The sequence below is a fragment of the Ictalurus punctatus genome, chromosome 28 (assembly GCF_001660625.3).
Source record: "Ictalurus punctatus breed USDA103 chromosome 28, Coco_2.0, whole genome shotgun sequence".
In the NCBI taxonomy this organism is placed as follows: domain Eukaryota; kingdom Metazoa; phylum Chordata; class Actinopteri; order Siluriformes; family Ictaluridae; genus Ictalurus; species Ictalurus punctatus.
This window is the reverse complement of record NC_030443.2, coordinates 1,475,845-1,501,980: the sequence shown is the minus strand read 5'-3', so window position 1 is coordinate 1,501,980 and position 26,136 is coordinate 1,475,845. Positions and strand designations below refer to the sequence as shown.

Genomic DNA, 26,136 nt, shown 5'->3' with positions numbered 1-26,136 from the left:
ACACACACACACACTAATACAAACGTATACACAGACTCATTCACACCTTTACATACATGAACAGTTTATTTATTTCTGCAGAGTTTCATTGCTATTTTTATTTAAATGTATAATTACTATGTGTGTGTGTGTGTGTGTGTGTGTGTGTGTGCTGGGCCTCACCAGGGCACAGAGCAGGTCCACTGCTTCGAGGATGAGCTCCTGATGGCCGATGCGCGTGACTCCAAGCTCCTCGAGCTCCTGATGGGTGATGTGCAGCAGCTGCTCGCCAGAAATCCTCTCTCGCTCAAACACACGCACATACTGCAGCAAACAGTCATCCAGTCCTGAGAGAGAGAGAAGTGAGAGAGAAGTAAGAGAGAGTGATAAGTTGGAGAGAGAGAGAGAGAAGTTAGAGAGAGAGTGAGATAAGTTAGAGAGAGAGAAGTTAGAGAGAGAGAGACAAGTTAGAGAGAGATAAGTTATAGAGAGAGAGAGAGAGATAAATTAGAGAGAGAGAGAGAAGTTGGAGAGAGAGAGATAATTAAGAGAGAGAGGAGAGAGAGAGAGAGAAGTTAGAGAGAAGTTAGAGAGAGAGAATTTAGAGAGAGAGAAGTTAGAGAGAGAGAGACAAGTTAGAGAGAGAGAGATAAGTTAGAGAGAGAGAGATAAGTTAGAGAGAGATAAGTTATAGAGAGAGAGAGATAAGTTAGAGAGAGAGAGAATTTAGAGAGAGAGAGAGAAGTTAGAGAGAGAGAGATAATTAAGAGAGAGAGGAGAGAGAGAGAGAAGTTAGAGAGAGATAAGTTAGAGAGAATTTAGAGAGAGAGAGAAGTTAGAGAGAGATAAGTTAAAGAGAGATACGTTAGAGAGAGAAGTTAGAGAGAGAGACAGGTTAGAGACAGAGAGAGAAGTTAGAGAGAGAGAGAGAGAGAGAGAGAGAGACAGAAGTTAGAAAGAGACAGATGTTAGAGAGAGAGTGAGAGAGAGAGACAGGTTAGAGACAGAGAGAGAAGTTAGAGAGAGAGAGAGAGAGAGAGAGAGAGAGAGAGACAGACAGAAGTTAGAAAGAGACAGATGTTAGAGAGAGAGTGAGAGAGAGAGAGAGAGTAAGCTGTTTTGTCTTCAGAAGTCAGTCCCTGTTAAGCACTATGAGTTAAATTGGATCACAATAACTGAGTTAGAATGAAATAAACGACGGTAAGTAAAAGAAGCGTCTCTGACAAACAGTGTAGATATTATCAGACTCTCAGTATCTGATTCACTATCAGACTGCTCTGTAGCAGGATTTCTGTCTGCTTCACTGCTACTGACCTCTATAAAAGCTATAAAACTATAAGAAGAACCTACAGAAGTACAGAACGCTAGAGCTAGGAGAATGATTTACAGAACTCTAGAGATATAAAAAGAACCTGGAGAACTACAGAACTCTAGAGATATAAGAAGGACCTACAGAACTCTAAACTATAAAAAAAATTATCTACATAACCTTAGAACTATAAGAAGAACCTGAAGACCTACAGAACTCTATAACTATTAGAAGAACCTGGAGAACTCTAGAGCTATAAAAGTACCTACAGATCTCTAAAACTATAAGAAGAACCTACAGAGCTCTAGATCTATAAGAGGAACCTGAAGAACAACAGAACTCTAGTGCTATAAGAAAGACCTACAGAACTCTAGAACTATTTGAAGAACCTGATGCACTCTAGAGCAATAAGAACCTGAAGACCTACAGAACTCTAGCACTATAAGAAGAACCTGAAGAACTATAGAGCTATAATAAGAACCTGAAGAACTCTAGTGCTATAAGAAGGACCTACAGAACTCTAGAACTATAATACAAACCTGAAGAACTACAGACCTCTAGTGCTATAAGAGAACCGGAAGAACTACAGAACTCTAGAGCTACAAGAGAACCGGAAGAACTCTGGAGCTGAGAAGAACCTACACAGCTAGAGAACTCTCATTAAAAATGTCATTTAAAAACTCATAAAGAGCACAGTGAAAGCAAGAAGCTATAAATAGATAAACTAGTCAGGGGTAATGAGCAATACATGAGATCAATTAGCTACCATAGCAACACGGGTACAGGAACAGGAAACAATGACCATATAAGGGAAGTGAAGGGTAAGACAGCATATGAAATAAAATGGGTCAGTAAAGACAGTATCTGAGGAGATGTGACGGTGTGCGCGATGTCAAGCGTTTGTGGAAATGGAGGAAGAAACCATGCGGAGGTCGGTCAAGAGAAAAGAGTGAAGGTACTTTTATTTTAAAGCGGGAAAAAGAAAAGAAAATATTTTTAGAATGAACTTCTCAGTTTTCCAAAATCCAGCAGGATACACATCCATATAAAAGCAGCTTGGATCGGAGTATGAATCTGTATGTCCCCGTGTGTGTGTGTGTGTGTGTGTGTTCTTCATGTCAGCCATCATAGCTCCCTGGCAACAATTTCTTAGAGGTAAGCTTCTAACTAAAGGAGAAAAAAGCCATCCATTTCCTTTTATACTCACACACACACACACACACACACACACACACACACACACACACACACACACACACACACACACACACACAGAGCTCTGGTTAAGAACTAAGGGCTTATATTATGGGATAAACTTATGCTAAGGACTAAGGTTTAAGAATTGACGATAAAGTAAGCTAAGTAAGATAACACTAAGGATTAAGGATTTAGGACATACAATAAGAACTACGCACTAAGGACTAACATTAAAGTGTAGTACACTATGGACTTATATAATGCGTTAAGGATTTATGTTACATACGAAGGAGCACATTCTAAGGATTTACAACATATACAAACACTAATTATTCCAGAATAAAGACTTACACTAAGGACTAAAGATTACACGAAGGACTAAAGATTACACTAAGGACTAAAGATTTACACTAAGGTCTAAAGATTTACACTAAGGTCTAAAGACTTACAATAAGGACTAAAGATTACACTAAGGACTAAAGACTTACACTAAGGACTAAAGATTACACTAAGGTCTAAAGATTACACTAAGGTGTAAAGATTTACACTAAGGACTAAAGATTACACTAAGGTCTAAAGATTACACTAAGGTGTAAATATTACACTAAGGACTAAATATTACACTAAGGACTAAAGACTTACACTAAGGACTAAATATTACACTAAGGACTAAAGACTTACACTAAGGACTAAATATTACATTAAGGACTAAAGACTTACACTAAGGACTAAAGATTTACACTAAGGACTAAAGATTACACTAAGGTCTAAAGATTTATACTAAGGACTAAATATTACACTAAGGACTAAAGATTACACTAAGGTCTAAAGATTTACACTAAGGACTAAATATTACACTAAGGACTAAAGACTTACACTAAGGACTAAATATTACACTAAGGACTAAAGATTACACTAAGGTCTAAAGATTTATACTAAGGACTAAATATTACACTAAGGACTAAAGATTACACTAAGGACTAAAGATTACACTAAGGACTAAATATTACACTAAGGACTAAAGATTACACTAAGGTCTAAAGATTTATACTAAGGACTAAATATTACACTAAGGACTAAAGATTACACTAAGGACTAAAGATTTACACTAAGGACTAAAGATTACACTAAGGTCTAAAGATTTACACTAAGGACTAAATATTACACTAAGGACTAAAGACTTACACTAAGGACTAAATATTACACTAAGGACTAAAGATTACACTAAGGACTAAAGATTACACTAAGGTCTAAAAATTTATACTAAGGACTAAATATTACACTAAGGACTAAAGATTACACTAAGGACTAAAGATTTACACTAAGGACTAAAGATTACACTAAGGACTAAAGATTACACTAAAGACTAAAGATTTACACTAAGGACTAAATATTACACTAAGGTCTAAAGATTTACACTAAGGACTACAGACTTAAAGCGAGTCTCCTGCTCCTGGGAAATCTCTGCAGCGCACGTGTTTATGGAAAGTAACACATCGCATTTAAATCATCTGGGAATTGTAATGAACGTTCCGAGCTGAGCGAGTGTGTTAGTGCGGGGAAAGCCCCAAACACCACCACTCACGCTGATCTCAGATCAGGGAAATGTGTAGCAGAAACCTCCCTCTGAGAGATGAGTCAGGGAGAGGAAACCCCTCAGAACCTTGTCTCTCTCCCACACACACACACACACCAACACAAATTCATATTCTGCTCATGTACAGGCTTTCTTCTCAGCAGTTAAATCTAGAAGGCAAATTTACTGCAGACAGTTTGTTGTACTACATAAATCAAAATCACTTTCAGCTCATCTCTAAACGGGAAACGCCGCTCCCGCTCCTGACCACTCGAGAGGTTAAATTACAGTTCAGTCCAATAAAATAGGTATATATGGTAGCTATATATACTATATATATATATACTAAAGCATACATAACATTCCTCTTACCACAATTATAGTTTATTTAGTTTTCTGCCTGAGCTACAAGAATAATATTGATCTCACGCGAAATAATTCCAACAAAGGACCTTAAATTTATTTTAAAGTAAACATCACAAAACATTTACGTTTCAAATTAGAATCATTTCATTATTGAAAATATTGTGTCCTATATGTATAAAACAGTAAAGTCAACGATTGTGCTATTAACACTGTAATAAACATTAATAACAGTGCAATAATAGACGATGCTAATTACGCCAGTTTAAATTCCCTTTAAGCTAAGTTGAAAAAATTCGCATTTGTTACATTTGCAATTAAACTTACAACAAGTAATAACATGTGACTTACAACAACAAAGTAAGTTGATCAATTACACTTCGTCTGGTTTCCATGTTGAGAAACGTCAACACCGCGCTGCGCGTGAACTCGACGCCGCCACCAGGGCAATTCAGCTAGGCTTGAATACCACGAGAGCGAGCCGTTTACGTAACTACAACGAGGACGTTTTAACATAAAATGGAAGTGTTAAACACTTTTAAAGACACGCCTTCTCTCTCACAGACCAACAACCCCCCCCACACACACACACACACACACACTGTATAAAACTACGTCCGCCTCATGGTTCCTCAGGCAAAAAAAACAGAGCCGAGCAGCAGGATTTTTTTCAGCAAGGGGTGGAGCTAATTTCAGGGTCAGAAAACGTCAACAGACCCCTGAAACAAACAAACAAGCAAACAAAATCATTGAGATCCAGTAAAGAAGGTGAACTTTTTTTAAAACATTTTTTTATATGATCGTCAAAACGACACGATTGTTACAGGTCTAGCAACATGTTTACAAATACCAGACTGTACCTTTAAAGGTGTAGCACTGCATTTTCATTTTGATGCACTAAACTGTATCTTTAATGTTGATTAGACGGAATTGTCAAGGGTACATTTTTTCCCAGAAAGATGCATAGTGCAGGTTTAAATTTATATTTATATAATTAAGGTCCAATTATGTAAGATTTTAAAGGTACATGAACATCACCACGCAAAAGATGCACCCGATGAAGGTACCACCTCAGTGGCAAGGAAAAGTACCCTTTAAAAAATAATAGCCGTTTATTTGGAGCGTGTATAGTGTTGCGTCTTTATCCCATGATTCTTAATCACGTCTCTCTGCACGTGAGCGTGTCCCACCACCGAATGATGGGATGATGACACAACAAAACTGTAAAAGCAGCACCGAGCATGCAGAACCAGCTTCACACACTGGGATTATGGTCCCTTTTATCAGCCCGAATGTAAGAGTAACATCTCTATAACATGCCATGAAGTAGAGCGAGCGTTATGACATGGTAATGGCATGGTTATGACACCGATGACATGCGCAGAAACCGAAGGGGGAGGGGGGATGGGGGGTAAGGGAACAAGGGAGGTGGGGGTGGGGGGTAGTGTTGCTCCTTTGCTCCATTTGCATCCTCTGGATCTCTCAGATACCGCCGTCGTGTAAGCGGCATCTTTGGACACTCTGTTCCGCAGCAGGACGAGGCACGTGCGCCGCTGTCCGTGGTGCTGCTGCAACGATTCGTGCGCGAGCAAGTAGCTGGAAGATTATTTATTTATTTATTTTATTTTTTGTTTACTAAAATACCAGCATGAGTGAAACAATCAGAGTAGGAATTTCGGACCCCTTACCTACTACTTAGGGCCGGTGGAAAATACTCACTACTGTGCCCTATTTCACGCGTGCGTGCGCGAGGGTGCGCGCGCGCGTGTGTGGATGTGTCCCCAAAACCGAAATGCGTACCTCTTTGCATGAAGTCATCTTAAAACCGAAGCCAGTATGAGGTCACTATTTTGTGCACACACACACACACACAGACACACACACACGCGCGCGCGCTTCGTCTAGCTCCTTGCTGATAAGATCACGCACCCCCTACGGTGGCTCGTGTATGTGCACGAAAAAAAAAAAATATATATATATATATAAAATTTTCCGAGACTTGGAAAAACAATGACCGCCATTTATTCCTCGCGCGCGTTCATCTTCATTCTTATTTATTTATTTATTTTTATACCTCTCATCCACTGGAGCACCTGCTTCGGGCTCCATTTGCTGATGGGGTCCATCACGAGAGCCATGGCCACCGGAGCGCGTGAACGTCCCTTTTGCGAATCATCCAAGCTGAATGGTGGTTAATCCGTGCGGCACGTGGAATTCCATTGGAAAGGCGCGAGAAGCGCGCGTGACTGGAGCATGGCCGATGGACGCATCCTTTGGAAGGACTGCAACGGGGAGAGAGAGAGAGAGACAGAGAGAGAGAAAGAGAGAGAGAGAGTCTCTACCCCCGCCCCTTCCATCACTTCTTCTAACATCCCGGTCTCCCCGCACCCCCCCCCACCCCCACCCCCCCGCGCTCTTGCGCTATGCTGTCACGTGACACCACCGGCTCGGCTCGGTTATATTGCCGATGTATAAAACTGCGTAACGGCTCCAGTGCGCTGCGTTCAGTTTAAGGCTGGGAGAAATGACAGGGTTGCCAAATTGAGCCAGATGTTTCAGGATTTCACCCATCAGCCATAACGTTAAAACCACCTGCCTAATATCGTGTAGGTCCACCTCTCCTCATGCCACCAAAACAGCTCTGACCCGTCGAGGTATGGACCCCACAAGACCTCTGAAGGTGTGCTGTGGTATCTCACACCAAGACATTAGCAGCAGATCCTTTAAGTCCTGTAAGTTGTGAGGTCGGGCCTCCGTGGATCGGACTTGTTTGTCCGGTACGTCCCACAGGCGCTCGATCAGATTGAGATCTGAGGAATTCGGAGGCCGAGTCAACATCTTGAACTCTTTGACATGTTCTTCAAACCGTTCCTGAATAAGTTTTGGCAGTCTATCAGGGAGTATTATCCTGCTGCCATTAGGGAATACCGTTATCATGGAGTCTGGAACAATGTTTAGATAGGTGGTGCGTGTCAAAGTAACCTCCACATGAAAGCCAGGACCCATGGTTTCCCAGCAGAACATCACCCAGAGAACCACACTGCCTCCACCAGCTCGCCTCTTCCCATAGTGCATCCTGGTGCCATCTCTTCCCCAGGTAAGAAAGTGTGTGTGTAGAGAGAATGTGTTTTTATGTGTTAGTCTGTGTGTGTGTGTGTGTGTGTGTGTGTGTGTGTCCTGCCTCCGTCAACACGCTCCCTTCTCCTCCCTCTTCAGCCATTATCTTCCAGGACTGAGCCTGTTAAACAAGCGAGCGGTTGTTGCAGATGAGTTCAGACATTGCAGCGTGCGGCGAAACTCGCGACCTCATTATACACGATATAAACCATTGATTAAAACTACATACATTCATTAATATTTAACAGTAATAGAGGAACGCCGCTGAACATAGCGAAGTAAAAGTATATTTCTGCGATTAAAGTGCACCTGTTATGCTAGATTCGTGCCTGATTTGGTTTTAGAGGTCTCATACGATAGCTTTCCATGCATCCGAGGTTGGGAGGGGAACACAAACAAAGGTCAGAGTTGAACTGCCATGGCGTCGTTTTAAAAATGAATTCTAACCCATTGACGCTTCACATCCTTGTCTCCCGGGAGTTCTGCAAAGCAGAGTAGCGCAGAAATCGGAGCGCAGAAATCAACGACTTCTAGTCAGGAACCTGAGCCTTTCAGGACGCAACCAACAATAGTGTATGAGGGTGGGTCAAAGTGCACACTGTTTGCGAGCAGCCAATGAGGACCAGAGGCGGGGTTTTTGTTACAAACCTACGTAGGTTAGTACAGGAATTACGTCTGGAATTACTCACGACTTGTTTCAGCTGTTCAGGACCGATTCGTTGTGTAAACAGGATAACATCCAGATCCACTTGGATTCTGAAAGCAATTAGTGAAGATGAAGGAATTCATTTATAAGGGATGATATAACGAGTAACCGGACGTGTAATAGTGTACCATGGTGTTTTTCATCCAATCTGGCAACAGTGGAAAACAACTGAGACACTCAATGTCACACTGAACTCTCTCTCTCTCTCTCTCTCTCTCTCTCTCTCTCTCATTATGGGTAACCTAGGGCGCATCATTTGGATGGTATATGTCCCAAACTACATTCTGTTCACTACATAGTGCACTATTTACTGTCAAAAAAGGTAAAGAGTATGCGGCGCGCGCACTAAATCCCACAACTTGGATACTCTCTCTCTCTCTCTCTCTCTCTCTCTCTCCACCAGCAACTGTCTTCTTTTTTGGCAGCTCTCGCGTACGTCACCGGTGCCAAACGGTCCGAGCCAATGGCAACGGGCGAGCGAGAGAGGTGAATGTCAAATCGGCCGCGTGCGAAATGATCCCTTATAAACGGGTCACCTTTAATCGAGAGAGAGAGAGAGAGCAGAGAGAGAGAGCGGAGATAGAGAGCGATTGGACTGGGATATGTCCAAGGAATGTGCGTGCACGCGAAGCCCCATCTGCTGTGTTGTGTGTGTGATTTCATGCTGCAGGGCTAAAAAGCCTGTTTAGATGCCCACTGAGTGCTTACAAGGGTGTGAAGTAGCCTCTGGCACGCGCCGACACACACACACACACACACACACGCATACACACACACGTACACACACATGAACACACGCATACACACATACACACATGCATACACATACACGTGCACACACACATACACACATGCACACACACGCACACATACAGGCGCACTGTCATTACTGCAGAACAGTTGCACCATACACACACGCGCGCGCACTTGCTTATGAGGTCCATGATTAATTCACCCGCACTCAGCACGCTGTCGTGTGTGTGTGTTTGTGTGTGAGCGAGACACAAACACGACAGATATGTATATCTATCTATCTATCTATCTATCTATATCTATATCTATCTATCTATCTATCTATCTATCTATCTATATATATATATATATATATATATATATATATATATATATATATTTATATATAATCCTTCCTGGTGATGACGTCAGGGCACGTCACGACATGACAGACGTGCCTCCACTGTCTTTGGCACACAAACTCTGGTCCCTTTTAAATGGCGTCTCTAAGATGACACTCAAATTATTATTCAACACACACATTATTATTATTATTATTATTATTATTATTATTATTATTATTATTATTATTATTATGCACGGCAATGTCACACCACTAGGCATGTGTGTGTGTGTGTGTGTGTGTGTCCTTCAGTTTAATTGGCTCATATGTTCACAAGTCATAACTGCCTTGCAACACTTTCTTGGAGGTAAGCGTCATACTAAAGGGAAAAAGCCATCCATTTCCTTTTACACACGCACACACACACACACACACACGCACACACACACACACACACACGCGCACACACACACACACACACACACACACACACACACTATTCTGTGTTAGAAAAAGCGATGACATTGGCAGTATGACATAACCCTATTAAATGCAGGTCTCGTCATGACCACCAGGTGGCAGCACTAACTAAACACAGCACTACAATAAAACCTTTTTTCTTCTTTTTACAGATACACATCTGCTTCAATGGACGTGAAACTTCACAAGTCTTTATTTTTAAAGGTAACTTCTTTTTTTTTTCAAGGTTGACTCTATATTTAAACCTGACTCTTTTTTTTAGATGACTAAAGTTGAGTCATTTTATTTTGACTCTCTATTTCAAACAGACTATTTTTTAAAACTTTATTTAAAGTCTTCTTTTTAAAATGAACTCTTTTATTAAAACTGGACTCTGGAAATTAAACTTTTTCAATGAACTTTTTAAAGTTAAGCTCTTTTATTTAATGCTGAATTCTTATCTTTTTTTTTTTTAAAGCTGACCCCTTTTTAAGGTTGACTTTCTTTTTTTAGTTGATTTCTCATTTATAAAATTAATTCTTTTATTTCATGTCGGCTCCATTTTTTTTATAAGCTGACTTTTTATTTAAAGTCAACTTTTTTTAAATTAATAAATGGATGAAATTTTGTAAGGATTCTTTTTTTTAGGTGCCTTACCTTCAGGGCTACTGCACATTTGTGTTTCCAAAGCTCAAAAATGAAAGAAAATAATCGTAATTAGTGATAATCAGCAGCTCCAGTAGGCACTTTAGGACCCCTAACCCATTAACAAGAAGTGGTTGATTTGTTTATGTAACACTGAGGCGGCTCATGATCGTCTGTAAAAGTGTCATTTAATTGGAAACTTACAAGTAATCAGAGTTTTCAGTAATCAGCAACATGCAGTGATTAAAGACATGTAAATAATAATAACAATAAAGGAAGTAATTGCTACGGAAAATGAGGGAAAATGTAAGAGATGAAATGAGCTTTCTTGCACTTGTTGCATTTTACTTTACATTTATAAGGATGATCTATTATATTGACATTATATATTATATTATATATATTGGCAATCAAAGCTTAACACTAATAACACTAAAAGTTTGAACTTACTGCTTTCTTATCACTAACATGTAACCAAAATACTGTCTTTTTTTAAAATAAAAATAAAGAACCAGAAGCATAGATTCCGTTGATATTGACCTGTGTGTGTGTTCAGGATTCAGGCTCTTGTTGGTATGAAATGCGCAGCATAGGTGTGCTAAAGTGTGACGTCGGCGGGGCCGAACACGTGCTCAGGTATCTGACGCTGCTCTGGCTTTGGCTGGAGTGCAGCTCGCTCCCCTGAGTGCTCGCGTTCCTGAGATTGCCGCAGATTCCTGGCACGACGCTAGCGCTAAGCGAGGACGAGCTACACCGGGCCAGGCTGTCCTGCATGTGCTGCCGATAGACCTCCCTCAGCTGTGTCTCCAGAATGCTGTTCAGCATGGAGTTGGTGAGCCTCTGCTGCTTCCCGAGGCTTCTCATGCTCTCTATGACCAGGTAACCCTCGTCTGCCTCGCTGTGGTCTTCTACCTGCTCCCCGGGCTCCATCGAGGCATCCAGGAAGCCGAGATCCTCAGAGTTCAGCAGAGGGCCATGGGATTGTGGAGTCGGGTCCAGGGGACCCACCGTGCCTCCTGCTAGCTGCAGGTCTGGGTAAGCTTTGTAAAAGCTTGGGCAGTACGAGGAGCTGTAGAGCTGCAGGTCCCAGAGATCCTCTGCGCTGCTGCTGGGGATTGGGAGAGCCATACTGGGCAGTGAGGTCAGGCAAGGCCCAGGCTTCTCAGGGCCTTCAGGCCGACTGGCTGGATGGTAAAAAGGAACACGTTTTAGAGTCCAAAAATCTTTCTGTATTAATATAATGTGTGTATGGGACGATAAACACCGAATTTTTGGTTACAGCTTGACCTCAGCTTGGCTGTTACAAATCTCTGACACTGGAGACTACTTCCATAAACGTTAAATAAACACCTCCTTACAGAAAAAGTCACCAAATCAACGGTTACACACGTTTTTACGTGGAGCGACCGCTGTACAAGTCCCGAACGAACGAGCTTTTACTATAGAAACGATAACGCATTCGAATATAAACCTGCTACTGTCAGAGCTGCTGTCACAGGAAATGAATCAACACCTCCTGACTAATCACAATCCTTAACTAAACAGCTCTGCGACCTGAATCTTAGGTCAGATAGGTTTTGGTTTCATTCCAGATAAACACGGATATAAAAGGATGAATAATGCCTTCCTCCTGAATAAGGATCAGCTGATTTTCCTGGTAGTCACCTCCACACTGGTACACTTCCTCTTTTCTAGAACATGCCTAAAATTACAGACTACATCTCAGATACCTCCCACCTTCCTTATATAGTGCTTCTGCTTGTGCATTATTGACAAGCTCCCACCACATTTCCCACAGAGTCCTCACCTCGCAGAGTCCGGGGCGTCCGGGGCGATCTGGAGCTCAGGTGAGTCGCTGCAGTTTTCGGAGGAGGAACGGTGCGTGAATGTGTGCGCAACAACGTGTGTGTGTTCGGCTTAGAGTGGGCTGTGCGTTCAGGGTTTTCCTCAGTGTAGTTCAGGACATGGAGGAATGCCTCACCAAGCATGATGATGGCCTACACACACACACACAAAACACACACTTCCATTAAGATCAGCGGTCACCAGTGCTGTTCCTGGAGATCTACCTTCCTGAAGACTTTAGCTCCAACCATAATGGGCCCACCTGACTATCTAAGAAGTTCTTGATAAATTAAGAAAAGTGTGTTAGATTTGGGTTGGAGATGAAACCTGCAGGAAGGTAGATCAGGAACAGGAACAGGGTTAGTGACCACTGATCCGATTCTCTGCTTCTTTCCATAAATTAAATTTTTTTTTTTTTTTCAAAATCTGACAAGAGAAGACAACTTGAAATTTCTTAACCAATCATTTTTTTTTTGCATATAGATCTAGACTTGAAATGAAATCAATGTTATATTTGTTTTATTTTGTGTTTTTGCGCACAACAATCTATGAAGGCTGGAAAGGAAAAACATATTTGTCAGTTTCTCGACAAGTATAATTTTGTCGAATTGAAAAAGAAAACGCTGAGCCTCCACTTCCTCATCGAAACTCTACAGATCTCACAGATTTGGTGTTCGTGCAAAGCCGAGCAAACACCGGAGCGAGTTCTGCTCTGGCTGATACGTCGTTGTGTGGTGTGTGTTGAAGACGAATTTAAGTTAGGAATTAGCTCCACTTTTCTTTTTTTTTCTATTTTTATTTTCTATCACTATTCATAGCACTACTTTCCAGGTAAGAATGGAGCACTTTCACACAAAAGAAGAAAAAAAAAGCAGATAATAATAGCAACACTTGCTAGAGACAGTTTAACAAAAGATTAAATGATTTCTGAAGTGGGCTGAAGTGACTCTTGATGGTGTGTGACTGCGGGATATTCGTGACAACGTTGTGCATTCATTTGCATGAAGAGACTCACAGGCTTCCTGTGGAAGTACAGCCTAAGAAACAAACCAGCCAATAATAACAATAATAATAATAATAATAATAATAATAATAATAATAATAATAATAGTATGTTTGTGTCTAATGTGAACTATAAAGCTGTAATTGCACCATTAGGGACGTCTGTGATTGTTGTTTTGTTGTTGTTTTTTTAGACTAGGTAAGAGGCGTTAACTACAAAATGTCTAAAACTTGTTCAAGCAGAATCCAATCCAAGCATAGAGTTGCTGCAGAATCAAATCCCTGCATGAAGCAGAATCCAAAAGCCATTAAAGAACTAAAATCCAATCTGAACAAAAAGCTAAAGCAGAAATCCAAGAATGGAGAATCAAGTCCAAGCACTGAGCTGTTAATGGCGCAGAATGCAGTAATTAGGAATAATAGCGTTTTAAAAGCATAATCCGATCTAAGAATAAAATTATTATTAAAGTAGAATCCGATCTCAGAATAAACCTTTACGGCAGAATCCAATCTAAGAATAAAGTTAATGAGGCAGAATTCAGTCTAATCATAGAGAGAGAGAGAGAAACAGAGACCTACCGGAGTGCTTGAATTAACTTCTTATTTTGCCGGTAGAACTGAACACAATCAGCAAAAAAAATCGTTCTATCTGTAGTTTTGATTTAAATCAGTCCATCAGTTATTCCCTTTCTCCATCCGTCCTTCAGTGTATAGAATTAACCCTTCACAAGTTCCAAGCCCTCTGTTCCTCACGCTATCAAATATAAACTCAAGTGATGTGTCAATCTAACACTCAAAGCAGTGTATGTGAAGGGGAAGTGCATGCACACACACACACACACACACACACACACACACCCAGCTTGACTGTCAGTCTGTTCCACATAAAGCAGAAGTGAGAAAAAGGCCTTTCTCACACAATCCTGTATGAAAATCACACTTAGACACATGCTTTATTTAGGCATTATTTCAAGAAATGGCCGTTCAAAACATCGACGTAGTTTCACAAGCTCCAAACACAATAGATTAGCAGTTCATCTGCAAAGCGCTGTTACACAATGAAATGAGACTTTACGTTTTCCACCAGTGTGTCTTCAGTGTAGTTTACTGGTTAACATCCCGCATGACTTAAAGGTTGCGAGTTCCAATATCTGAAGTGCGAGAAAGATGTTGGGCCCTTAAACCTCGGATGGGATTGGATTCTCCTTTAACAGCTTGGATTAAAGATTGGATTAAATTCAAACTTAACGGCTCTTAATTTAGTAGCTTTTGCTTTGGAATCTAGAGAATATACTTGGATTGGGGTCTGCTTTAACAACTCGATGATCAGACTGAGTTCTACATTAACAGCTATTCACCTTGATTCTGATTGAACAATTCAATGCTTGGATTGGATTCTGCTTTAACAACTTTATGATTGGATTGGAGTCTCCTTTAACAGTCCTACATTTGGGTTGAATTCTGCTTAACCTGCTTTTTTGTGGATTCTCCTTTAACAGCTTAGGGATTGGACTGCATTGGGCTTTAACAGTTTAGGGATTGGACTACATTCAGCTTTAACAGTTTAGGGATTGGACTGCATTCTGCTTTAAGAGCTGTAAATTAGGATTTGGTTCTGCTTTAACAGCTCCATGCTTGGCTTAGATTCTGCTTTATCAGCTTTGTGTTTGGATTGGATTCTGATTTAACAGCTATATGGTTAGATTGGATTCTGATTTAACAGCTTATGATTGGATTGGATTCTGATTTAACAGCTATATGCTTGGATTGGATTCTGTTTTAAAAGTTTTAAGCCTGGATTGGATTTTGCTTTAACAGCTCTATATTTTGATTGGATTCTGCTTTGCTTAGATTGGATTCTGCTTGAACAACTCTATGCTTGGATGGGATTCTATTTCAACAGCTTTAGGCTAGAACTGAATTCTGCTTTAACAGCTCCATAATAAAAGGGCGTGAATAACAACAACAACAAAACCTAACCTGACACTGGAGGTTAAATGGAAAGAAACCAAATGAGAGCGCTTCAGTCGTTTAGACTGTACAGCTCTCTCACCTCCTCATCTGTACGTTCTGCTCAAACTGACCAGCTCCAACTTTCCTGCCAATACCGCCATGAACGACACAGCGCTCGCCATCTTGTAGGAAACTACCTGAGCCTCATCAATTTTTCTCATTAATATGGTTTTGAGCATTGCTGGGAAAAGGTGAGAACATCAGAACCCTTACCCTTATCTTTTGTATGTTTGAGAGGTTATTCTTTTATTAAATGCCATCATAACCGTGCAAGCAATAACAACATCTTCCCGTGAAAATGTCCATCTTCTCAAGGACATAACCAAGACACAGCAACAACCATCAAACATTTAACGGGTTTCCGGGTGGGGGTTTCCTTTTAACGCACGAGGAAAACTGCACGACAACAAATTCGAAATGAGCACGCTAAATGAATGCTACTCTACGGAAGTCAGAAAACGCCGTTTGCGGTTTTGATCGACGATACGAGCGTCTCTGTGACAAGAAGCAGCCGCGACCTATATAAATTATCGAAATGACTTTTAAAATAAATAAATGACTCCTTTGAACGCATATGGTTTGTGAGGAAACGACTTCCTTCACAATGTGGGGAACTTTCTTCTCAGAAACCCACCGTACCTTTCTAAAGTGTAGGCCTATGATAAAGTACTGAACAAGTATAGTATTATGACAGCCTCATGCACTATTTTAGCTCAGCTTGTAGCCACGGTGACAAGCTTTAGCACAGAAATATTTATTTTCATGTGAATATTTGTCCCTGGTTTAAAATACAGATGGCTCAAGTATGGCGTAAATACGTTTTGTTGTTGTTGTTTATGAAAAACTCTTATTTTATTTATTAAAGACGGGACTGAAGGAGATTTATCACAGCGCGCGAGCGGAGATAGATTCCTGTCAGGATTTCGCGCCTAAACCGCGTTCAGAGTTCAGAATGGCTCTTTTGCGGCACGTTCAGACCGCTGCAGATTGGTCAATCCAGGTGTCGGTCACTCTTTGCTCCGCCCCTTCGCCCTCCCCATTCAACCACTGGTTCTAATGTAGCCCAGCTTCAGTGTTTACTACAGAATTAGTGCATAGCGGACGACAGTCTTTCCCCTGATCTCTGAACTCCGAGTCTGTATAAATATATATCTTAGTTTAAAAAAAAAAAAAAGATAACCTTTCAGTTTTTGCATAAAAGAAGAAAAATTATCCAAAAAAAAAGCTCAACATGCCCAAGAGAAAGGTATGTAGAAAAGCCGAGCACGGCATGCGGATATACTTTTGCCCTTACAAATCAGTCGTGAAATTAGGAAGCCCTCGAGACAGCGAGGCTGTTTTTCCGTTTTAATATAAATGTCCTTTGGACTTTTCTAGAATCTGAGGGCTTAGACTTAACCGTGGTTCATTTTAGGATTTTTCCGAGCGCTCGCTGTATTTTATTTATTTTTCCTCGACGCCGGTGAGAGCAGGGAGGGAGAGGGGGTTTTTGTGTCTCGGGCAGCGCTTTTCTCTCCGTGGGCAGGAGTCAGAGCAGCTCCATGCCTGTGTAGCCTGGTGTAGCCGCAGCAGCCATGCTGTAACGCTAACGTTACTTCCCCCCCTCTTTTCTCGACAAGGCGCGACAAAAAAACCCCAACAACACGGCGAGTTTATAAGCGCTCTGGTGCGCCGACGACCGTCGAAAGGACATGAAAAAATACTTGGAGAGCTCTACTTTCGTCAGGCGTAGAGATTGGTCTAGGAGAAGGTCGCTTCGGTGAACAATTTTAACGTTTTCTTTGTTCGCCTGGGAAGACGAAAGGGTGTCATGGCGCCTTCTTACCGCCAGATGGCAGTTAAGAGCTCGCGCGCCCCTCCCCCTTCTTTTCTTTTTTTCTTTTTTTTTTCTTTTCTTTTTTTTTTTTTTTTTAAACGAGAGACGAACTACTTGTGAAATGTCTCCGCGCAAAATACCTGCACGGATCCGCGTCCCAAACGACTCTTCACGGCCTACCGAGGCGCCCTACGTAGGGCACACAAGGATACAGTGTTTTGATAGCACCTAGTGCACTATATAGCCGTCGAGCCGCATTTTGGGTGCACAGCCACAATCTGCACCAAGTTCTTGAAAACAAACTGGCTGAAAGTACATTTCCAAACATTTTGTTTTTAACATTCAGAAGTTTTTAACTGTTTTGATTAAACTGATTTACATTTTTAAAGCTTTACAGTATATTATTTTTATTAATAACAACAATAGTATGTTATTTTGAACCTACACTGTATACTAGAATAATTTAATATCAATATTGTAATGAATTGCATCACAAAAGTTTTGTAATCATTTACGTATTTTTTGTCAGAACGACAAGTGTATCAAAATATGCCTGTTTAAAGTTTTTTTTCCCTCTCATTAGTGTTACATAATGAATCATCTTTCTTTGTTCTCCTTCTGACACTTCTGATTTTCATCCCTTGCTAACGTTCGTCTTCGTTCTTGTCTTCATTCGCAGGGAACTGATGGAGAGGTGAAGGAGGAGGTAATGAAATCCACTTTCTCGTGTTTTCTCTGCAGACGTTTTCCAATAAGAGTTCAGTCTGTTACCTGTGCTCACCTGTGTATAAACAAAAACAACAATGTGTGTGTTCTGCCTTAACAGCCCCAGAGAAGGTCTGCCAGGTTATCGGCAGTAAGTACCTCTTTCTTTTTTCCGTACACATGTTTGTGGTTTTTTTTTCCCCTCCACGTGCCAGACCACATGGTGATGGCGCTATAAAACTATATTCCGCCACTTGTCGAAAAACCAAACAAAATGTAAGTACAATAACAAAACCGCATGTAGAAACACTTTGATTACTTTCCTGTAACTTCGCGGCCAAAGCGTTTTATTCCTCGGACACAACAGCGGTTCGCTGACGATTAAAATCCGTTGTTCGTTCGTTAAAGAGTGCAGACAACGTTCAACGCGGCTTGTCGTGTTTCCGAGAAAGTCTTGAAGATGTCAGAAAACGTCGTTACAGCTGTACGTCTGACGCTGGAGACTTGCCGTCAATGTCAACTTGCCGTCTCATTACTTCAAGTAAATTTCACTTTTTCGATTTAAAAAAAAACAAAAAAAAAACAGGCCCTGTGAACGAGCTGTTACTATAGAAACGACGTTTTAAGAGTGCAACTTTAGATTTCAAACGTACCCAGTTGTTTTGTTTGGTCATGGGACTGAACCACTGAGGTGCAGGTGCAACTCGGACCTCAGTTTAACGCTGATGTTGAAGCGTGGACAGGTGGGAGGTTCTGTGCAACCTGTTGATCGGTGTGATCTGTCCCACACTAGAACTCTGTGTTGTGGTGAAACGAAATGCGTGCTGGCATTTAGTTAGTTCTGTAACCACACTTTGTGTGGAATGGACGAATAAATGAATTGTTTTTGTTGTTGTTGTTGTTGCTGCTGCCCTTAGAAACCGACTCCTCCAAAACCTGAACCCAAACCCAAGAAAACACCTAAGGTAAGAACCGAAGAAAAAGTCTGGACTTTTTAAACAAAATGCACATTTATTTTTAAATAACGTATCAGAGACTCGGTTCTGTCCTCCATGTCTTCAGACATTCATAGAACACCCTTGTTATGAATTTATTCTCGCTTTTCCTAATATTCCAGTTCCTTTATAGTTTATATTTGTAATAACTTTTTAAAATATGATGCAGCTGTGCTGTTTTATTTTCTTGTTTGTGTATCTTTCAAATTCTTATCAGAAAAAATCTATAGCGATATAGTTTTTCCACCTGTCTCTTTCTCTCTCGCTATCAGAAAGAGAAAGAAGTGAACGATAAAAAGGAGGACAAAAAGACGAAGGCGAAGAATGAGGAGACCAAGGATGAGAACCAGTCAGAAAACGGAGAGACCAAGACTAATGAGGTGCAGACACAATAATGTTATTTTTACACATATATATATATATATATATATATATATATATATATATATATATATATATATATATATATATATATATATATACACACACACACACATTCATATACGTATGTGTGTGTGTGTGTGTATATATATATATATATATATATATATATATATATATATATATATATATATATATATATATATATATACACACATTACATTACACAGTATCTCACAAAAGTGAGTACACCCCTCACATTTTTGTAAATATTTGATTATACCTTTTCATGCGACAACACTGAAGAAATGACACTTTGCTAAGATGTAAAGTAGTGAGTGTACAGCTTGTGTAACAGTGTAAATTTGCTGTCCCCTCAAAATAACTCAACACACAGCCATTAATGTCTAAACCGCTGGCAACAAAAGTTAGTACACCCTTAAGTGAAAATGTCCAAATTGGGCCCAATTAGCCATTTTCCCTCCCTGGTGTCATGTGACTTGTTAGTGTTACAAGGTCTCAGGTGTGAATGGGGAGCAGGTGTGTTAAATTTGGTGTCATCGCTCTCACACTCCCTCATACTGGTCACTGGAAGTTCAACATGGCACCTCATGACAAAGAATTCTCTGAGGATCTGAAAAAAAGAATTGTTGCTCTACATAAAGATGGCCTAGGCTATAAGAAGATTGCCAAGACCCTGACACTGAGCTGCAGCACGGTGGCCAAGACCATACAGCGGTTTAACAGGACAGGTTCCACTCAGAACAGGCCTCGCCATGGTCGACCAAAGAAGTTGAGTGCACGTGCTCAGCGTCATATCCAGTGGTTGTCTTTGGGAAATAGGCGTATGAGTGCTGCCAGCATTGCTGCAGAGGTTGAAGGGGTGGGGGGTCAGCCTGTCAGTGCTCAGACCATACGCCGCACACGGCGTCAAATTGGTCTGCATGGCTGTCGTCCCAGAAGGAAGCCTCTTCTAAAGATGATGCACAAGAAAGGCCGCAAACAGTTTGCTGAAGACAAGCAGACTAAGGACATGGATTACTGGAACCATGTCCTGTGGTCTGATGAGACCAAGATGAACTTATTTGGCTCAGATGGTGTCAAGCGTGTGTGGTGGCAACCAGGTGAGGAGTACAAAGACAAGTGTGTCTTGCCTACAGTCAAGCATGGAGGTGGGAGTGTCATGGTCTGGGGCTGCATGAGTGCTGCAGGCACTGGGGAGCTACAGTTCATTGAGGGAACCATGAATGTCAACATGTACTGTGACATACTGAAGCAATGCATGATCAGTATGCAGTATTCCAGCATGATAACAACCCCAAACACACCTCCAAGATGACCACTGCCTTGCTAAAGAAGCTGAGGGTGGAGGTGGAGGAGCACAATGTCTCTAACATCCACCAGCTCTGTGATGTCATCATGGAGGAGTGGAAGAGGACTCCAGTGGCAACCTGTGAAGCTCTGGTGAACTCCATGCCCAAAAGGGTTAAGGAAGCGCTGGAAAATAATGGTGACCACACAAAATATTGACACTTTGGGCCCAATTTGGACATTTTCACTTAGGGGTATACTCACTTTTGTTGCCAGCGGTGTAGACATTAATGGCTGTGTGTTGAGTTTGTGAGATACTGTGTGTGTGTGTGTGTGTGTGTGTGTATGTATGTATGTATGTATATATATATATATATATATATATATATATATATATATATATATATATATATATATATATATATATATATTAGTATGTATATATATATATATTAGTATGTATATGTGTGTACACAAAAAATTATTTAAAACACCACTTTGACTATACGCACATTTATAAACCTTATAGCTGAGTGTAACATCACTTTTTATCACTGCAGCAGTGATAAAATGAGCAAACTCTGGACCTCTGCTGAGGCTGGTCACCTGTTTAGTCCTATTATTATTTATTATTATTATTATTATTATTATTATTAATAATAATAATAATAATAATAATAATAATAATTCCAGGTGGTGAATATTTTAATATCCCCCTCCCCCCATTGACATTTCCAGGATGATGATGACAAAAAATTCCAATGTAACAATTCCTATTTGTTTTGACTTAGGAGCGCTAAAAAAAGTGATTAGAAATCAAATCTTTTTTTTTTTTCTTTTTTTTTTTAACTAAACAGGGTTTTCAAAAAAACACCAGCTTCGGTAAAGCAAGTTCGTTTGAACATATTGAATTTGTCCGGCGTAGACTGGTCTTTGATCTTCAACCAGTTTAGCTGGACGGACTCCGCCCACACTCGATCGATCAATTGATTAACATCTTTCTACAAGACCCGATTTGAGTCAGTCATGTAAAACTCATACGATTTGTTTGGAAATTGCTTTGCAGCCATTTACAGGGAAAAACAACAACAGTAATTTAACATGTGCATGAAGTAGAGTAATCTTCTGAATCACAGCTACAGGCTAAATAAATTGTATGACACTCTGTCTAGTTAGTAGTTCTGTCACCTCATGTCATCTCATGAACTTAACAAAACTCTTAAAAAGAAAAAAAGTGCACATTTATGTGACCAATAAAGGCACTGAGCTAAAATCCAGAGCGAATAAATACAGTAAGTAAAACTTGGTGTGTAACGGATCAGGTTTTATTCATGTGAGGCGCTTCTCGGCCGGAAGTGTGTCAAAGTCCTGAACAAAATGATCGAGTAAGGAACGTTCCGAATTGGACGTGAAATAAAAATACACTTCCTGTTGGCGGGGGGGAAGTTACCTATTTAATTATCCTTTAGCAAGCTTGCAGTCCAAAACATCAGGGAGCGTTGGACTAGCTTGAATTTTACAGCCGAGATGAAGGTTAAGGACGGACGTAGAAGTAGTTGCAGAATATTTATTTTGGGAAACGCTAAAATGGAGGCCGTAAACACCCGTCCGTTTGATCGCTACGAACGTCAGCCTTCAAGCTTCAAACACGTCCGTTTGGAGTAAAGGCAAAAGAAATGGTGCAGGTTTGCATTTCAGCCGTCCTACTCTTTTTGAAGAGTTTTATATTCCTGGGTTCGGAATGACGTGGGCGGTTTTGACGACCTGAGAAAGATGTAGAACGTTTCAGAGAGTCGAACCAGGACAGTGGAGCTGAAAATGATTTATTGACCGAAACGCCAACTTAATGAAGGTTGAATTTCTGAGAACGCTTCTTGACACGAAGCACAACTCTGATTGGTGCAGGTGATCCAGCCTGACCCGTGATTGGTCCATTTCTGTCACCATGCAGGTTGAGAAGACTCCAGAGGCAGAGCCGGAGCCAGACAAGGAGGAGGCTAAGGCCGAGTAGCATCCCACCCGTCCATATCCATTTTTCTTCTTTCTTTCCCCATCAGTCCGACCTGTTCTTCCCTCCATCCATCCATCCCTCCTCCTTCTCCCTCCCTCTTTTTCCAGCAGGTTCCAAGCCCCAGACGGACCCCTCTCTTCACAAACCATCACCAGAGGAATATTTTTATCAACGATTTTGTAAATACTGGTTCAGGTTTTTAGCACAAAAATGCGAACGCGACCGAAGGGGGTTTTCAGACGGGGTTCTTCTAAGTTGTCCCCAACTCAAGCGGTGCGCAAAGGCGGCGCTTCAGTTTTGTCTTTTTTTCTTTTAATTTGTGTTTTTATTTTGTTTTAACGGATGGTCCTGTATCTCGAGGTGTAGATCCTGCGTTGCTGGGTGTGTGTGTGTGTGTGTGTGTGTGTGTGTGTGTGTGTGTGTGTGTGTGTGTGTGTGTGTTTGTTAGCGATTATGTTCTTATCTTGGAGTTTTTGCCCAGTTTGCTGTTCATTTGGAAAGTTTTCTTTTAGGAAAAAAAAATTATTGGTATAAGAAGTCTAGATGTTCGCTCCCCACTCTTTGGGATAAATCATGAATCTTGGCACCAAACTGATGCGATGAAACAAACTAAATCTGGTAAACTGGGATTGTTTTGGGTTTGGGTGGGAATTAAGATTTGTTTCTTTTTTGTGGAAATTATGGGGTTTTAAAGTGAAATCAGATGTTTTGTGAAGTTTTTTTTAAACACTGAGAATTCATTTGTTTTGGGTGGGGGTGGGGGGGAAGTAGCGTGCCCTGAATCTCACTCAATAAAACCATCATTGGAGTTTTCCTCAAAAAAAAAAAAAAATCACTCCTGTTTTTCGTTCTTTTACATTTTGTTTTCCAGCCGAACAAGACATCTTCACAGAAGATGCAGTGACCACACAAAATACACTTTCCTGAATGGCTCACACAAAGTATTACATATATTTATCAATAGTGCCAATATTTACGATGAATTTTTATGTGGTCAGTCTCTCAAATTGTCACACCAATAATGTGTATGAATCTATCAATAATCAATAATTTAATCAGAACACCAGCTAGTACACCTGCTGAGGGGCACGCGGTTATTTCTCTACATTTCTTAAAGGTGCATTAGGTAAGACTTGTTAAAAAAAAAAAAAAAGATCTCTTAAAATGGGTGGAGTTGAATAAGATTAATGTTTGTTATTTTTATTTTCTAATTGAGCCTACCCCCCATTTCCACCCATGTGCACTAAGCCCCGCCCCCTAAACTTATTGCGGTTCAATTAGAGTTTGCATTAGTCAGGACTGTCAGACATTCGAGTGCTTCAAAAGCCAAGTTACACCCCTGTGAACATGCAACTTCTCCTCATAATCAGTCCGTACAGGATTTCACTGAGCTTTTTCTGATTGTTGCGGCCAAAAATTCTTCGCCGTGCTGTGAAAGAGTTAAATTTGTGAATACATTTTCTGAGTTTTGTTTTTTTTTTTTTTTTTTTTTTTTTGGCAGAAAAAGTACTCGAATTGGCGAAACCGCAAGCGTACCAGATTGTTTTGCACGTTCTTTCACAGTGATGTTTGGTAACCTTTAACTGTACACATGAATCGAAGAGGGCTTTGGCTGAATGCATGTCGTGACGTGACACGTCTCGGCCCAAATCTGCAGAAAATCTGCAGTAATTTAGAAAAAATTCCTCTGAATATTGCAGAGTTTGTGTTGATTGTGTTAATTTCTGCGATGGCGAAATCCTGGAGGGACCGAATAATGCTGTATGAAGACGTGTAGGGGCGTGTCTGAAATGGCTGACACGAAGCCAATCTAAAGGTTTTTGGGTTGTTTTATTTTCTTTCTCCCAGCTATGAAATACACTTGTTTGAAGGCAATGGTTAAATTATTATCGATGATGATTCCTTTATAATGTTCCACATTCCACATTTATATTAGTGAGAAATCAAAAATATTGTCTCTATAATATTGTTTTAAAGAAATGTTTTATTATACAGATAAACAATGGGTTTAAACATAGCACAAGAATAAGTGCATAAGAATCGAACAGATCAAAAATTTCTTTATAGGCTGCTTGTTTTTGACTTCTTGAGGTTTGGGTTAAACAACATTTAAATCCAGTCACATAAGCTAATAACTGCAACCCCAATTCTGAAAAAGTTGGGACAATATGGAAAATGCTAATAAAAACAAAGAGGAGTGATTTGTAAATGTATTTTGACTTACATATAAGCAAAAAAAAAACAAACCCAAAAACATAAAGACAAGGTATTTCACGTTTTATCTAATTAACTATAGTTTTTTTTTAATTTTTTTTATTTATTTATTTATTTTTTTTAAGATAAACATTTATCTTAACATTAATACATGCAGCACGTTCCACAAAAGTGGGGACAGGAGCAATTTTGAACTAATAGAGATGTGAGCAGTTGAAAGAAGGTGATGTGAAACAGGTGAGGCAATCGTCTATTCATAGTATATAAGGATCCTCCAAGGCTGAGTCCTTCAAGAGCAAGGATGGATTGAGGCTCGCCGATCTGCCAACAGATGCATCAGAGAATAATCCCCAAAGACAAATTGGTAGGCTTTGGAGCATTTCACCTTCTACAGTGCACGATATAATTAAAAGATTCAAGGAATCTGGTCACATCTCGGTGTGAAAGGCGAGGCCGAAAACCACTTCTGAATGCGCGTGATCTCCGATCCCTCAGACGTCACTGTAGTAAAAACCCTAATGAGTCTAATGGAGATCCTGACATGGGCTCGGGAATACTTTGGTAAACCTTTGTCAGTTGACACCATTCACCGCTGCGTGCACAGATGTAAATTAAGGCTTTATTATGCAAAGCAGAAGCTATACATCAACACTGTCTGGAAGCTCCGCCCACTCCTCTGGGCTCAGTCTCAGATGGACAGTCGCACAGTGGGATTGTGTTTTGTGGTCTGACGAGTCGACATTTCAAATAATTTTTGGACAAAACAGCCATCGTGTTCTCCGGGACAAAGAGGAAAAGGACCGTCCGAGCTGTTATCAGCGTCAGGTCCAAAATCAGCTTCTGTCATGGTATGGGGCGTGTTAGTGCCCATGGTATGGGGCGTGTTAGTGCCCATGGTATGGGGGTGTGTCAGTGCCCATGGTATGGGGGTGTGTCAGTGCCCATGGTATGGGGGCGTGTCAGTGCCCATGGCATGGGTAACACACATCTGTGAGGGCAGCATTAATGCAGAAAGATATGTACACATTTTGGAGCAACATACACTGCCATCCAGAGCAGGACAACACCAAACCACATTGTGCCCGGATTACAAGCGCATGGTTGTGTAAGCAGAGAGTGCGGGTGCGAGCATGGCCTGCTGCAGTCCTGACCTGTCTCCCATTGAGAACCTGTGACACTTTATGAAGCACAAAATAAGGTAACGGAGTCCACGTACAGTTACACAGCTGAAGAAATGTATAATGGATGAATGGGGGAAATTCCTCTTGCTAAACTTAACCAACTGGTGTTTTCACTCAGCGCCAAACGCTTAATAAGTGTTATTAAAAGAAAAGCTGATGTTACCCAGCGGTAAACAATCGACTGTCCCAACTTTTTTGGTGTTCCAGTCATCAGATTTGAAATGAGTGTGTATTTT

General features: G+C 40.7%; 3 protein-coding genes across 3 annotated transcripts in view; 1 reads left to right on the top strand and 2 right to left on the bottom strand.

Moving 5' to 3' along the window:
• The window catches only part of si:ch211-26b3.4 (connector enhancer of kinase suppressor of ras 2), a 28,460-nt gene extending 21,724 nt beyond the window's left edge, over positions 1–6,736 (bottom strand). The window contains exons 1-2 of the mRNA XM_017459951.3: positions 6,499–6,736; positions 163–326 (exon numbers count right to left, since the gene is read on the bottom strand). Of these exons, the coding sequence (XP_017315440.2) occupies positions 163–326; positions 6,499–6,562 (228 nt within the window). The 5' untranslated portion in view covers positions 6,563–6,736. The remainder of the gene's footprint in view (positions 1–162; positions 327–6,498) is intronic.
• Positions 6,737–10,595: 3,859 nt separating this feature from the next.
• On the bottom strand, positions 10,596–14,066 carry si:dkey-237j10.2 (uncharacterized protein LOC568721 homolog). The gene is made up of 3 exons (XM_017459960.3): positions 13,853–14,066; positions 12,234–12,423; positions 10,596–11,610 (listed from the first exon to the last, which is right to left on the bottom strand). The coding sequence occupies exons 2-3, from the start codon at positions 12,412–12,414 to the stop codon at positions 10,979–10,981; spliced, it is 813 nt and encodes a 270-aa protein (XP_017315449.1). The 5' UTR covers positions 12,415–12,423; positions 13,853–14,066; the 3' UTR covers positions 10,596–10,978.
• Positions 14,067–16,341: 2,275 nt separating this feature from the next.
• Positions 16,342–24,714, top strand: hmgn7 (high mobility group nucleosomal binding domain 7). The gene is made up of 6 exons (XM_017459961.3): positions 16,342–16,532; positions 17,782–17,808; positions 17,929–17,958; positions 18,725–18,772; positions 19,075–19,182; positions 22,446–24,714. Exons 1-6 carry the CDS (start codon positions 16,518–16,520, stop codon positions 22,503–22,505), a joined length of 288 nt encoding a protein of 95 aa, XP_017315450.1. The 5' UTR covers positions 16,342–16,517; the 3' UTR covers positions 22,506–24,714.
• The last annotated feature ends 1,422 nt before the right edge of the window (positions 24,715–26,136 follow it).